The sequence below is a fragment of the Cucumis melo genome, chromosome 10 (genome assembly GCF_025177605.1).
Source record: "Cucumis melo cultivar AY chromosome 10, USDA_Cmelo_AY_1.0, whole genome shotgun sequence".
Lineage (NCBI taxonomy): Eukaryota > Viridiplantae > Streptophyta > Magnoliopsida > Cucurbitales > Cucurbitaceae > Cucumis > Cucumis melo.
The window spans coordinates 26,359,806-26,374,625 of record NC_066866.1 but is presented as its reverse complement, the minus strand read 5'-3'; the positions used below and the strand labels follow the sequence as shown (position 1 = coordinate 26,374,625).

Sequence of the window (14,820 nt, the reverse complement as noted above, 5' to 3'; positions counted from 1 at the left end):
TTTTGAAAAAGAATTATATCAGTATTCAATTAAATTGGTATCAGTGCGGTAAATCTTAGAAGGAAATCAACAATGGAGCAAACACAGATTGAAGAAAAACTGGAAGCCTTTGAACAAGAAGTGATGAAGAAAAACTGGAAGCCTTTGAACAAGAAGTGATCAGGATCAAGAAAGAATTAAGCAAAATTGCAGTAATCGAAGAAAATTTGAGATCCTTAACAAAGAGCCTTGAGCGGTTAAGAATTCAAGCCGAGGAAAATCATCGGTTGTTTTTAAAGTGCGTTGAAACCATGGTGAAGGAAAAATCGACAGTGATGGAAAGAATCACAGCATCGGCGAATCAAATACCAGTGATAAAGAGTATAGTTGAAGGGAGGAACTACATCAACGAAAATAATCAAGAACGAAGAACGAAAAGAAAGAAATAAAAATTGAAGTTGAAGAGAAGGTGACTAGAGGAAGGACATTGATGAAAAGAACCGAGAATGAAGAACGAACAGAGAAAATAGAGATTGAAGAGAAGGTGACCGATGAAACAAATTCGGATGGCCAGTGTTTAGCGTAAGTATTTTTGTTGGAATCGCTTTAGGTTATTATTGATCACCGGAGTGACACGATCCATCCAAGAATTGGTTGGAATTAGAACACGATCCATTCAAGAACTGGTTGGAATTAAAACAGAGGCTGATATTTAGTTTCTGATCAGTAAGGAAAGAACTTAACCACGGACGATTCTTAGCAAACAAGCCGAAAATCATGGAAGATCGGCAAGAATTACCGGCGAGACCCGAAACAAAGATCCGAGTGAAGAAAAAGTTGATGTTCAAAGAAGCTGAAATTGATTGGCTGTGGTGGAGAAGGAAGACATCAGAAGCTGACTGGTTCCGATGGAAAAAGAAGATGGCAGCAATTGTGTGGATGAGAAGGAGGAAAAAAACGCCAGCAAATGGTGATCCACGGTTGTCTGAGAAGGCGATCTGGAAAACGGGAGAGTTGCGTGGAGAGGAAGAAGTTGCCGTGATGCTGCCAGTGACGTGGCAGAAAGGGATAGAAAAGGAGGTTAGAGGAAGAACACTAAACCCTAAAATCTGTTCAAATGGGCTGCAACTTATCTTAAATAATACATTGGAGGCTCATCATTAAATAGGTGGAGTGGCATTTGACAAAGCAAATTGATTATGGGCCTAGCCCACCGGAGAAGAAGAGCTGAAAATAATTAAGAAAAATAAAAATGAAGCTGATGGAGGATTTTTTTTTTGAAGGGCAGATTACTGAAAATTGTTGGTAAAAAAGAAAAAAAAAAAAAAAAAAGAGAAGAAGAAGAAGAAAGTTGCAAACACACCTCGATGACAAGGTGTTTTTTAAGGGCCAAGTAGTGTTAGATACCTAGATTAGTATAGAGTAGGGGTATTAAAGGCAATTAGATAGGTGGCAGTGAGATGGTTATAAATAGGAAGTTGGGGAGTGAAGAAAGGGCATGAAGATTTTAGTGAAGTCAAGGGACTGCTATACTCCTTGAGAGAGAGGGGAAGTAGAAGGCCAGTGCTTTTGTTCTAGTTATTTCATATTGTAATTTCCTTTTAGATATCAATAAAGAAGAAATATTATATCAGTGTTCTATCACAAACTTTTGAGTAAATATCTGCCTCTTGTATCTCGTAACTTTGTAACTTGTTTGGACTTTGGATAATCAATCCATGACTAAAATTCCCAATAATCTCTCTGGCCTCAACCTCGAAATGGTTTAGTTATTCCTTTAACGTAAACATGCCATGAACTTTGATTGACATGAGTGGATCCTTGCTGTCATATTATTATAATCTTGATAAATAAATGCATTCACGTCGGGAAGTTGTTCCAAAGGCAACAAGACCCTGTTTGGTTGGAGGTTTTTTGAGGTGGGAATGTGTTTGGGCATTTGAAGCCCATGTTTGTTTGATGGGTTTTGTTCATTTTTCTGGGAATCACTTTTCCATGCATCTTTATTACTTTCGACCATTGGATTTGCTTTACCTTGGAAAATGGTGAATTTCTTACCATCTTTTCCCTCATACTTACCATTTCCTTATTTTATTTTATTTAATAATGTTAACTTTACAAAAATATATTTAATTATATTATTAATTAAAATTAAAATTAGAATATAATCAATTTGATATTCTATCAAATATATTGGTTAGTTAGTTATAATTATAAATTATGCAACTTTCAAATACTTACGATTAAAATTATAGTAAATTTAATTATTTTTTATCAATATATAGAATGATATTTATTCTTTAATTAATCAATTTCTTACTATTATATAAGATTGTCAAACTTAGTTTCATAAATTAAATACAAAATAACTTTTTTTTTCCAAAATTTTGATAGCATTCCTATGTACAACCAAGCACAGTTATGTTTAATTTCTAGACATTATATTCTCAGATATCTTATTTACAAACATCTTATATTCCTAAGCATTTATAAAACTTTGAACCAAACGACCTCTAAAAACTATATGATTCTATTCTTTTGAAGAAGAAAGGGAAGGTTTAATCATTCCTTGCAATAAATAACTTCAAGCGAGATAAACTTCTTCTCACAGTAACATTGCTATTTAAAGTTTATCTGAGTTTCAGACTTTTAGTGAGGTTTCATGTTGCTTCATTCTTCTCAGGCAACACGAATTGCATATGGTGGTAATAGAGATTTTCGACGTGTTGTAACTCTTGATGGTGCCCTGTTGGAAAAATCTGGAACCATGAGTGGTGGAGGACGTATGCCTCGTGGTGGTAAGATGGGTACATCAATTCGATCTGCCAGTGTGTCGAAAGAAGCATTTATAAAAGCTGAGAAAGATCTCTCAGATATGGTTGATGCACTGAACAAAATCCGTATAAGAATTGCTGATGCTGTGCAACTTTACCAAGTTTCAGAGAAAGCAGTTGAACAATTAGAGATGTTATTAGCAAAATGTCAACAAGATGTAGTTTCACTTGTTGTCTCTTTAGTTGTCTTTTGATAAATATAGTTGACATAATTTTAACGTGTTCAGTTTGTCTTCTTTTAATTGTCCCCACAGATCGATAGTTTGACTTCACAACACAGCTATCTTGAAAAACAATTAAGTTCCCTTGAGGCTGCATCAAAACCAAAAGATGATGAGCTCAAGCGACTGGAGGAGCTGAGGAATTTTATATCGGAAGAGGAGAAGGAGATCAGTAGACTTGTGCTAGGATCGAAAAAGCTAACAGAGAAGGTATGCTAGTAGCATGACTTTTTTTTTCCTTGAGATTTCTTATATCTTACTATGATATATTGAGGGTGAAGTGCAATGTCAATTATTTTATTGTATATATTTGTCTCTCACATATCTGACATATTTATACTTTAGTGCTGTAAATCCTTTTACATGAACTATTCGTTTCTGTTTGTTTAAGATGATTTCATGACAATATTTTAATTTTAATCATGCCTCTGCCTATTTTAGGCATTAGAACTTCAGAGTCAGATAGAAAATGCTGGTGGTGAAAGATTAAAAGCTCAAAAGTCCAAAGTGACTAAGATTCAATCTGTAAGTACTATTATTACTCATCAATATATAGAAAACCGAATTACTTTTTAGATATTAATATTTTGGTACTTTGTAGGATATTAGTAAGACCAGAACAGATATCAATCGCTATAAAGTTCAAATAGAATCAGACCAAGCAACAATGAAGAAGTTGACAAAGGCTATTGAAGATTCAAAAAAGGAGAAGGAACGGCTTGAGGAGGAGAAAAATAATTTGCAAGGAAAATTCAAAGATATTGAAGTTAAAGCATTTGCAGTTCAAGAAAATTATAAAGAGACCGAAAAGGTAAATGGTTTACTTGTCCACTTCCATACTTCTTTGAGCTCTTTCCTGAAGAATTCTATACATTTTGTGCTGCAGCTAATTCATCTGCAAGAAGAAGTCTGTGACACATCCAAAGCCAACTATAACAAAGTCAAGAAGACTATGGATGAACTCAAAGGATCAGAGGTTCCCCCATATGAACCTATAACTGTATTCTTTATTTGTATTACCGTAGATTGAGAATCAAAATTGATAGGTTGTTGACTACATAGGTTGACACTGAGTACAAACTACAAGATTTGAAGAAGTTGTACAAAGAATTAGAGTTGAAAGAGAAGGGTTACAGGACAAAGCTTGATGATTTGCAGACTGCTTTAGCAAAGCATATGGAGCAGTAAGTAACTTTTGAAAGATAAAGAACTTTTTAGAGTATGGTTTTTTTGGATGAAACATTTGTATTGCATATCTTGTGGGCAGAATTAATAAAGATCTTGTTGACCCCAAGAAGCTTCAGGCAACTCTTGCAGAAGACATTGTTGAGTGTTGTGACCTGAAAAGGGCTCTCGAAATGGTAATGCTGCTGGATGCACAACTAAAAGAAATGAATCCAAACCTTGATTCAATCACTGAGTAAGACTACTCATTTTGAGTATTATTATGCATCGATTCTCCACTTGCTTCTTTCTTTGAAATGCCATCTCTTGACAGATATCGAAGGAAAGTGGAGGTGTATGATGAAAGAGTTGAGGATCTCAATACAGTCACTCAGCAGCGTGATGCCATGAAGAAGCAATATGATGAATTGAAGAAAAAAAGGCAATTGAATTTTTCTTCTCTTTTTAAGTACTGCAATTATTGACTAAATGAACCCAAAAGCTTTAAGTTGACGAGTTAGTGGTAAATTCAATTATATCCACACTTCAACAACATTATTCTTTTTCAGGTCTTTGCTTATTAATTATTTGCTTATATACTCTTAGGTTGGACGAGTTTATGTCTGGATTTAATACTATATCTTTGAAGTTGAAGGAAATGTACCAGGTTCTCATCTAAGCTTATTCTCTCTCTTTTTATTTGTCATTCACTTTTACATTCATGTTTCTCTCTTTTGTATGAACCTGAATGATTGTTCTACCACTTGGATTTTGTTGGAATGCCTTGAATATGCTATCTTGTGCTTCAAATGACAAAACATGAAGTCTATAATTTTGGCCTTGGGGATTTGAGGAGTGCACTGTATATAAATTCTCTAACTCAGCGCCTCCACTGTATGTGATTTTATATTCTCTCTAATAAAAAACTTCTCTCTCTATTCGTGGATGAAACTAACGCATTATTAACAAACTTCATAAATTTGTGTCAATTTCTCTATTGTTTACGCTTTCTCGCATTCTTTGTTTGTTAGTTTCATAACTATTTTCTTAAATCAGGCATCACAAGTCCACTTGATGGTTGATGGTTAACAGCCTTCTAGTGGCCTTTCTTTCACAGATCTTTCTTTCCATCCTTTGTTGCTAGTTGTACTTCTGAGCAGTACGCTTTGATATATTCCATTGATGTTTGACAGATGATCACACTTGGAGGTGATGCAGAACTTGAGCTGGTGGACTCTTTGGACCCTTTCTCTGAAGGTGTTGTTTTTAGTGTCAGGCCACCGAAAAAGAGCTGGAAAAATATCGCTAACTTGTCTGGTGGTGAAAAGGTTGGCTGCTTTCTAAATTATCTTGAATGCATATTCTTTTTCAGCAAAATGGTTGAGAAGTGCATTCTGTATACCTTTAAACTACCATAGTAACAAGACTTCTTATCTCATCACCCCTTGGCATTTATCATGTGGCATATATGTTGAATTCTAATGGAATCGCTTTTCTTTCAGACTCTAAGCTCTTTAGCTCTTGTTTTTGCACTTCATCACTACAAGCCGACTCCGCTTTATGTGATGGACGAAATTGATGCTGCTTTAGGTAACTTCGCTGAGCATTTAATTCTTTTTTCTTCTCCCTGTCTGCTTAGCTTATAATTCATAGATAAAAAGATCCACTTCATTTATCTATTGTTATTGTGGATTTAGATTTCAAAAACGTATCGATTGTTGGGCATTATGTGAAGGACAGAACCAAGGATGCTCAGTTCATCATTATAAGGTTTGATGAACCCGCCAAGTGCGAAGTTGGTATTTAGGGATGCAATGTTATTTATGATTGATTTTGTGTTTTATAATATGTACAGCTTGAGGAACAATATGTTTGAATTAGCGGACAGACTAGTGGGGATCTATAAAACCAATAACTGCACAAAGAGCATAACCATCAATCCAAGGAGCTTTTCAGTATGTGAGAAAATTGCTTGACATTTTCCTTTTGGTTTTCTTATGTATATAAGTACGTGTGTACATATAGATATATATGACAAAACAAAAAGGAAGAGAAAACTAGTTATCTTTTTTTTTTTTTTTTTTGTTCTTTTTCCATTTTGTTTGTAAGCCACTTCATATGGCATATTTGTGATGGGAGTTTGATGTTCAAAGGCATTATTGAACATAGGTATTTGTAAGTTGTGTGTAATTGGACGTTTCAAATGATGAATGGGTAATTGCCATTGTATCCCCACATTTAGTTGAAAGGTGTTGGCACAAAGCAAGTGGGGCAGCTGATTTGAAGTTATGTCAAATAAATCCGACATGAAAGAGAACAAAATTTAACCGTTAATTTAAGTCTTTGTTATTTAGGTTCTGTTTTTTCTACCAAAAGTTTTTCATTTTTCATTTTTGAAAATCAAGCTCTTTTTCTTTCCTCTTTTTTTTTTTACCATAAATTGCGTATTTCTCTAAGTCAGATTCAAAAAATAAAAACAAAAAATCATTGTTATCAAATGGTGTCTTGGTTTTGATTTTCGTAAATTGTAAAACATACTTTTGATTTTCGTAAATTGTAAAACATACTTTTGATTTTTATTTTTAAAAGTAGTACATTATTTTTAAACTTGTAAAGCTGTTTTTCTCTCCATCTCGTGCGAAATCAACAATCGAGATTTACCCAAAAATATTTAAAAAATTTCAACTTATCGATTGTTTTGGTTATTTTTAGTTGTTGGGTGCATCTTGATAGACATTATATTAAGATTCTGTTTTTTTTTCAAATCTTTCTCATATTTTTGGCCAATTCCTTAATTGAGTAAATTCAAATTACCGCTCAAAACATACTGTTAGAATTAGTAGGGTTTTGCCCTAGAGTACTTTTGGATAGAATAATATATAAGATTTTATTTCCTAAATATTTCCTAGATCTTTTCCTTTTTTATTCATATTGTACTTTATTTATTCTCCCTTTGTACCTGTTGTATTCAGTTCATAAGAAAAATAATAAAAACTAAAGTATCGTGGTTTTTCTCCTAGTTTTCGGGTTTCCATGTAAGTCTCGGGTTGTTGTTAATTGCTTTCAATATGGTATCAGAGCAAAGCAATAACGAAATCCTAGAAAATAACCTAGGAGAAACCCAGATCGAAATTAAACCCGTCACTGTCGCCGCTGCCGTGGACGTCGCCTTCTCTGTCGCCATGGAGAAACTGCTCCAGAACCTACAGAAATCGCCGATCTACCCAATAGGAGTGGTTCCATAGTCGTACGCACCGCCGTCTGACCAGAAGGTGATGCACGCGCCGCCGTCGTTTCACGTCACCGCCCAGCCCGTTCCCTTCTATGCGTCGTCAGATGTCCAATCGTCAAACCCCTCCGGCCATCCGCATCCTCACACGCCGTCTATGAGCTCCGAACCGTAAATCTGTCAAATCTGTACAGTAATCATCCACTGTACATTGACTCTTTACAGCAACCGCTGTTTTCTGGTAACGGAATTGATCAACCTCAGAACAGATCGAACATTGAAGCGGGTGAATCTTCGACGCATTCCAAAGCAACCGAGTTGCCGATGTATTCCAAGAACCTGGTAACTTCGTTCCTTAATTTATCGTCAAATTATATAACTGACTCTTTGGGTTCGTTTACAGGGACAAAAATAATGGGAAGTCAATTCCTGTGTGTGAGCACTGTAAGAAACAATGGCACACCAAGGATCAGTGTTGGAAACTCCACGGTCGTCCCTCAGGAGGTAAGAAACGGTCCTCCAACGAGAAACAGAACTCAGGACGTGCCTACATTAGTGAGACTACCCTTGCTAGCACTTCTCAATCAACTGATCTTACTGCAAGCTAGATCAAGACTCCGACTCTGGGTGCCATTGCTCAGTCAGGTATGCCTCAGTCCCTTGGGCTTATTAGCGTTGATGGGAAGAATCCCTGGATCTTAGACTCGAGGGCTACAGATCACTTGACAGGTTACTCGAAACACTTTATATCATATGCCCTATGTGCCGGTAATGAAAAAATCCGAATAGCCGATGGCTCTCTAGCTCCGATCGCTGGCAAAGGACAAATAGTTCCCTTTGACGGTTTGCTCTTCAGAATGTTTTGCATGTCCCTAAACTGTCTTACAATTTGTTATCTACAAGCAAGATCACTCGTGAGTTGCATTGTAAAGCTATCTTCTTACCTGAATCAGTTTATTTTCAGGACATGAGCTTGGGGAGGACGATTGGCACTGCCCGACATAGCAGGGGACTTTACATCCTTGATGATGATACCTCATGTAGTAGTTTGTCTAGGGTTAGTTTACTGTCATCCTACTTTAACACTTTTGAACAAGATTGTATGTTGTGGGATTTTCGACTGGGCCACCCAAACTTTACATATATGCAATATTTATTTCCCCACCTTTTTTCTAAATTTGATGTCTCTTCTCTATCTTGTGATGTGTGTATTCGGACTAAACAACATCGAGTCTCTTTTCTCTCACAACCATTTAAACCTACACAACTGTTTACCCTCATCCATAATGACGTTTGGGGTCCTTCCAACGTCACCACCTCCTCGGGAAAGCGGTGGTTTGTAACTTTCATTGATGACCGTACCCGTCTTACCTGGGTCTACCTTATCACAGATAAATCCGAGGTTCCATCTATTTTCCAAAACTTCTATCATACTATCAAAACAAATTTCATACAAAAATTGCAATTTTTCGAAGTGATAATGGTCGAGAATTCCAAAATCATAACGTTAGTGAATTTCTAGCCTCCAAGGGGATTGTTCACCAAACCTCGTGTGCCTACACTCCTCAACAAAATGGAGTGGCCAAACGAAAAAACCGTCACCTTGTGGAAGTAGCCCGTTCACTTATGCTTTCCACTTCCCTTCCATCATACCTGTGAGGAAATGCTATTCTTACAGCCGCTCACTTAATCAATAGAATGCCTTCTCGTATCCTCCACCTTTAGGCTCCCTTAGATTGTCTTAAGGAGTTTTACCCCTCTACTCGTCTTGTTTTTGAGGTTCCTCTTCGTGTGTTTGGGTGCACCGCTTATGTCCATAATTTCTGCCCTAATCAAACCAAATTTACCCATCGGGCTCAAGCCTGTGTGTTTGTTGGGTATCCCCTTCACCAACGCGGTTATAAATGTTTTCACCCGCCGTCTAGGAAATACTTTGTCACTATGGACGTTACTTTATGTGAAAACCGACCCTACTTTCCCGTTAGCCATCTTTAGAGGGAGAGTGTGAGTGAAGAGTCTAACAGCACCTTTGAATTTGTTGAATCTACTCCTATTACCGTGTCTGACATTGATCCTCATCCCATAATCTTACCCACAAATCAAGTTCCCTGGAAAACATATTACAGGAGGAATCTCAGAAAGGAAGTTGGGTCCCCTACTAGTCAACCGCCGGCTCCAGTCCAAGATTTCGAACCTCCTCGAGACCAAGGTATGGAAAATCCTATGAGTGAGAATGATAAGTCTGATGTTGTTGTTCTTGAAAATATGGAAGAAAAGAACTGTGATGATGAGACTGAGGTTAGAATAGAAACCAGTAACGATGAAGCTGAACAGAGTCATACAAGGAAACTTGATGAGTATGATCCCTCTCTTGACATTCTAATTGCATTGAGAAAAGGTACCAGATCATGCACTAAACATCCCATTTGCAACTATGTTTCCTATGATAACCTCTCTCCACAGTTTAGAGCGTTTACAGCAAGCCTTGACTCTACCATAATACCGAAAAATATCTACACTGCTCTAGAGTGTCCTGAAAGGAAGAATGCTGTTATGGAAGAGATGAAGGCTCTTGAAAAGAATAAAACTTGGGAGATCTGTGTTCTACCCAAGGGACATAAAACTGTAGGATGCAAATGAGTATTCTCTCTCAGATACAAAGCAGATGGTACGCTTGATAGACACAAGGCAAGGTTAGTTGCAAAGGGATTCACTCAAACCTATGGTATTGACTATTCAGAAACTTTTTCTCCAGTTGCTAAATTGAATACTGTTAGAGTCCTGCTATCTGTTGCTGTGAACAAAGATTGGCCTCTATACCAGTTGGAAGTTAAGAATGTTTTTTTGAATGGAGACCTTGTGGAGGAAGTCTACATGAGCCCCCCGCCAGGATTTGAAGCCCAAAATGGTCAGCATGTGTGTAAACTCCAAAAATCCATATATGATCTGAAACAGTCTCCGAGAGCATGGTTTGACAGATTCACTACCTTTGTCAACTCTCAAGTATACAGTCAAGGGCACTCTGACCATACTTTATTTACAAAGGCTTCCAAGGCAGGGAAGATTGCTATTCTAATAGTTTATGTGGATGACATTGTTTTGACTGGAGATGATCAAACAGAAATCAGTCAACTAAAGCAGAGAATGGGTGATGAATTTGAAATCAAAGATTTGGAAAATCTGAAATATTTCCTTAGAATGGAGGTGACCAGATCTAAAGAAGGTATTTCCGTGTCTCAGAGAAAATACACCCTTGATTTGCTAACCGAGACAGGTATGTTGGGATGTTGTCCTGCTGATACTCCTATTGAATTCAACTGTAAACTAGGAAACTCTGATGATCAAGTTCCAGTTGATAAAGAACAATATCAGCGCCTTGTAGGTACATTAACTTACTTATCCCATACTCGTCCTGATATTTTTATTGCTGTGAGTGTTGTCAGCCAGTTTATGCAGGCTCCCTATGAGAAACATATGGAAGCTGTTAACAGAATCTTGAGATACTTGAAAAATATACCTGGTAAAGGGTTGATGTTTAGAAAAACAAATAGAAAGATCATTAAGGCATATACTGACTCAGATTGGGCAAGATCTGTTATTGACAGAAAGTCTACGTTCGGTTATTGTACCTTTGTTTGGGGCAATCTTGTAACTTGGAGGAGTAAGAAGCAAAGTGTTGTGGCCAGGAGCAGTGCTGAGGCTGAATACAGAGCTATAAGTCTGAGAATATGTGAGGTAATTTGGCTCCAGAAAGTCTTGTCAGATCTTCATCAAGAATGTGAGACATCATTGAAGCTTTTTTGTGATAATAAAGCAGCTATTAGTATTGCTAACAATCCAGTTCAACATGATCGAACTAAACATGTTGAGATTGTTCGGCATTTCATAAAAAAAAAGACTTGACAGTGGAAGCATATGCATTCCGTACATTCCTTTAAGTCAACAGATTGCTGATGTTCTTACCAAGGGGCTTCTCAGACCACACTTCGACCTTTGCGTTAGCAAGTTGGGACTCATTGATATTTATGTCCCAACTTGTTAGAATTAGTAGGGTTTTGCCCTAGAGTACTTTTGGAAAGAATAATATATAAGATTTTATTTCCTAAATATTTTCTAGATCTTTTCCTTCTTTATTCCTATTGTACTCTATTTATTCTCCCTTTGTACCTATTGTATTTAGTTCATAAGAAAAATAATAAAAACTAAAATATCGTGGTTTTTCTCCCGGTTCTCGAGTTTCCACGTAAGTCTCGGGTTGTTGTTAATTGCTTTCAATACATACAATTGTTTGTGAAAAATTAAAGTCAATGATTAATGGCAAGATTTCAAGAATTAATTGCAAAATTAATTTCCAAAAAATCTTACACTTGAAAAAATATTCAATTCTTTAACAATTTGACCAAACAATTTGATCAAGAACCAATTTAAACCTCTAATTTACTTTGTCTATTTTTTTTGCCCCATGATAAAGATTGCATCCAACCCAATGCCCTGGCCTCATTTATCACTTGAGAGCTTTAAATCTAATTTTTGTTGAATTGAATGAAATTGTTTTTAAATTTTCTCTTAATTCTTGTTTTACGTGTTCTTTAAATTCTTGCTTTATATTCTTTTTACAGTTCCTCTTATCTACTAACAAATTCTCCATAGTTTTGATCTCGAGAAAGGCTATACATCGAAGTACTCCATTGGGTTCAACCCCTTCTCATTATACTACGAGTAGGGAAAAATATATATTGTTTTTAAGGTGAAATGGTAAGAATTCTCTACATTTCCATCTTAATTGCGAATTCTTATAGCATAGAACGATCTTACCGAGCATAATTCTTTGCTATATATTTTGTCCCGTCAAATAATGGCGCCGTTGTCGGGGAGTCATGGAACAGTGTAGTTTCAATTCTTGAAATCTTTACTAGTACTTTGTTGTTAGTGATTTTAGGAAGTACCTTTCATTTTGTAGTAGTATAGAAAAAACAAAAGTTTGCATGTTAATTCTTTCCTTGTCTTGTTTAGTTGTACATGACTAGGTCTTCTCTTGTATCTAATATAGAATTTTTTGAAGATATAACTTTGCATGAAAGAAAATTAAGGAAAGAAAAGAGAAAGCAAGTTAATTAATCACATTTAGAATCTCACATTAATGTTGTTGAACTTCCACATTTAGAACAACCTTTAGAGTTAAACCTAGAGAATCCTATACATAATAGGATGGGAGAAGAAGCACCTAAAAAACATTAAGAGAGTTGTATGAACCCAATGTCCATCAAAAGCCAATTTGTATTGTTATACTTCCTACTACCACAAACTTTCATCCTAGGTTAGATTTAGTTTCTAATTTGCCCATCATTAAGGGTAGTAACGGGGAAGGCCCACACAAACATTTAAGGACTTTTCTTGAGCTTGCGATTTGCTTAGGCCTCACGGGGTTACTGAAGAACAATTGAACCTAAGAGCCTTTTCTCTTTCTCTCTTGCAAATAGTGCAAAGAGATGGTTGATAAATTTAGACCCCATGAACTATAACATCTTAGGATCAATTAAAGAAAAAATTCTTAGATAATTTTTTTCCAATCACTAGAGCACAATCAATTTTTAAAAGAAATTTTTGGTGCTAAACAATTCCCAATGAAACTTTGTTTGAGTACTGAGAGGGATACAACGAATTGTATGCCAATTACCTTATCACCAATTATCCGATAGGGACATACTTCAATACTTTTATTCGGGTTTGCTACCATCCAATCAAAATTCAATCGATGTTGCAGCTAAGAGGAGCTTTAGTTGATAAAACTCCTTCTGAAGCAAAAACATTGATTTTCGATGATGGTTAAAAATTCTCAATTGTGGTAGGACTTTGGAGTCTAATAATTTCTTTTCAAATGATAATTCTATTAAGGACCAAGTTAATTTTCTCACTAAATGTAAAACTTGTAGTTAAGATAAGAAGTAAAAATAGTTGTAAGCCCCTTGTTAAGATAAGAAGTAAAAATTTGACTAAGTGTCATGAAACAAGCGTTTTAAGTGGACTACGCGAGAAGAGGTTGGTTAGTTTGCGAGAAAGGCTAGGCGATTAGAGTTCTTCAAGAAATGAAACTTAGCGAGAAGAAATAGGGAAACTTCTCAGAAATTTCCTAAATTTACTTAATGTGTCACGTGTAAGGTTTAAGTTAAGCATGATTAAGTTAGATCTTAAGATCACATGTATAACACTAAGAAGCAAGAGATGGTGATTTACCATGAGCTTAAGGGTGGCTAAGCTTGTTTAAGAAGTAGTATAAATAGAGGTTGAGATTGGAATGTTAAGGATTATTATTCTGAAATTTTGAGAAGAAAAAGATAAGTGTTGAATTGTCGTCAAAGTGTCTATGCAAGAAGAAGAAGAAGAAGAGAAGCCTTTGAAGATTAAGTAGCTAAGTAGGGTGAGTGTTTTCTTCAAAGTATTTATATAATTTCAAGCTTTCTTTATAAATTCTTTCATGATTTCAATATGAAAAATTCTAAAAAGAACTATATGAAAAGTTATTGCTATGATTTCAAGCATGTTTTATGTATTTCAATGATTATGAAATGTTGTTCAAATATTTAGTCTACTTCCTATAAATGAGCTGACTATTATGTGCACACGAGTAAAGGTAGCCATGTAGAAAAGGACTACGTGGTGGAGTGAAGTTGGCCAATGTGGAAAAGAACTGCATTGTGTTTAGACATTCAAATCACGTTTTGCGTTATAACGCTGTTTACTGTTCAAAACTGACTATCTCGATTATTGATGACCTAGGTAACTTAATCTTAATCATGAGCTAACTGTGAACTTCTGTTCTCATGAGATTATCCTTAGATCTGCATAGGTGAGGGTAACTCATTAGCATTGACCCCAATAAGCCTCCCATTTTAGGGGTAAGATCGGGTGGATAGATGGGAACATAGGGTGCAAGACGCACTCCTACCTACTTTAGGGTTAGTAGATAGGTTGTTCTCTTAAGAACTGAATCCAAGTCTTGAACAGATGGGCCCCATCCTCTCATTTGTCCAAAAGGGATTCGGTTTACAGGTTGGACCTTAAACCAATTGTTTAATAGTGGATCAGTGAGACTTAAGGAACAAGATGTACACTCGGAGGTAAAATGGTATTGTGACCCAGTCGATGTTATGAACAACCTGTGAAGGATTAACTTACTAATCATGGTTATATCAAATGGACACAAATATATCTATAGTGAGGGGAGTGCAACTACGAGATTTTAGTGGAATGATTCGTTAGTTAACGAATGTTAATTAGCTCGATATAAAAGAGTTTAGCTTGTTAATCTCAGGTCGTTGGAGCCCATGATCTGTAGGTCCATTAGGTTCCCTTGCTAGTTCATATGAAATAAACTTAAAACTGTATGATGGAA

The 14,820-nt window shown here is 36.0% G+C and overlaps 1 protein-coding gene across 2 annotated transcripts in view; it reads left to right on the top strand.

The window, feature by feature from the left end:
- The window catches only part of LOC103499364 (structural maintenance of chromosomes protein 4), a 32,562-nt gene extending 26,030 nt beyond the window's left edge, over positions 1–6,532 (top strand). For both annotated transcript variants that reach the window (XM_008462350.3, XM_051090681.1), the window contains 13 exons: positions 2,663–2,971; positions 3,068–3,244; positions 3,476–3,559; positions 3,636–3,845; positions 3,921–4,010; positions 4,097–4,218; positions 4,302–4,454; positions 4,533–4,640; positions 4,805–4,865; positions 5,392–5,526; positions 5,701–5,788; positions 5,896–5,968; positions 6,054–6,532. In XM_008462350.3, the coding sequence (XP_008460572.1) occupies positions 2,663–2,971; positions 3,068–3,244; positions 3,476–3,559; positions 3,636–3,845; positions 3,921–4,010; positions 4,097–4,218; positions 4,302–4,454; positions 4,533–4,640; positions 4,805–4,865; positions 5,392–5,526; positions 5,701–5,788; positions 5,896–5,968; positions 6,054–6,174 (1,731 nt within the window). In that variant the 3' untranslated portion in view covers positions 6,175–6,532. The remainder of the gene's footprint in view (positions 1–2,662; positions 2,972–3,067; positions 3,245–3,475; positions 3,560–3,635; positions 3,846–3,920; positions 4,011–4,096; positions 4,219–4,301; positions 4,455–4,532; positions 4,641–4,804; positions 4,866–5,391; positions 5,527–5,700; positions 5,789–5,895; positions 5,969–6,053) is intronic.
- The last annotated feature ends 8,288 nt before the right edge of the window (positions 6,533–14,820 follow it).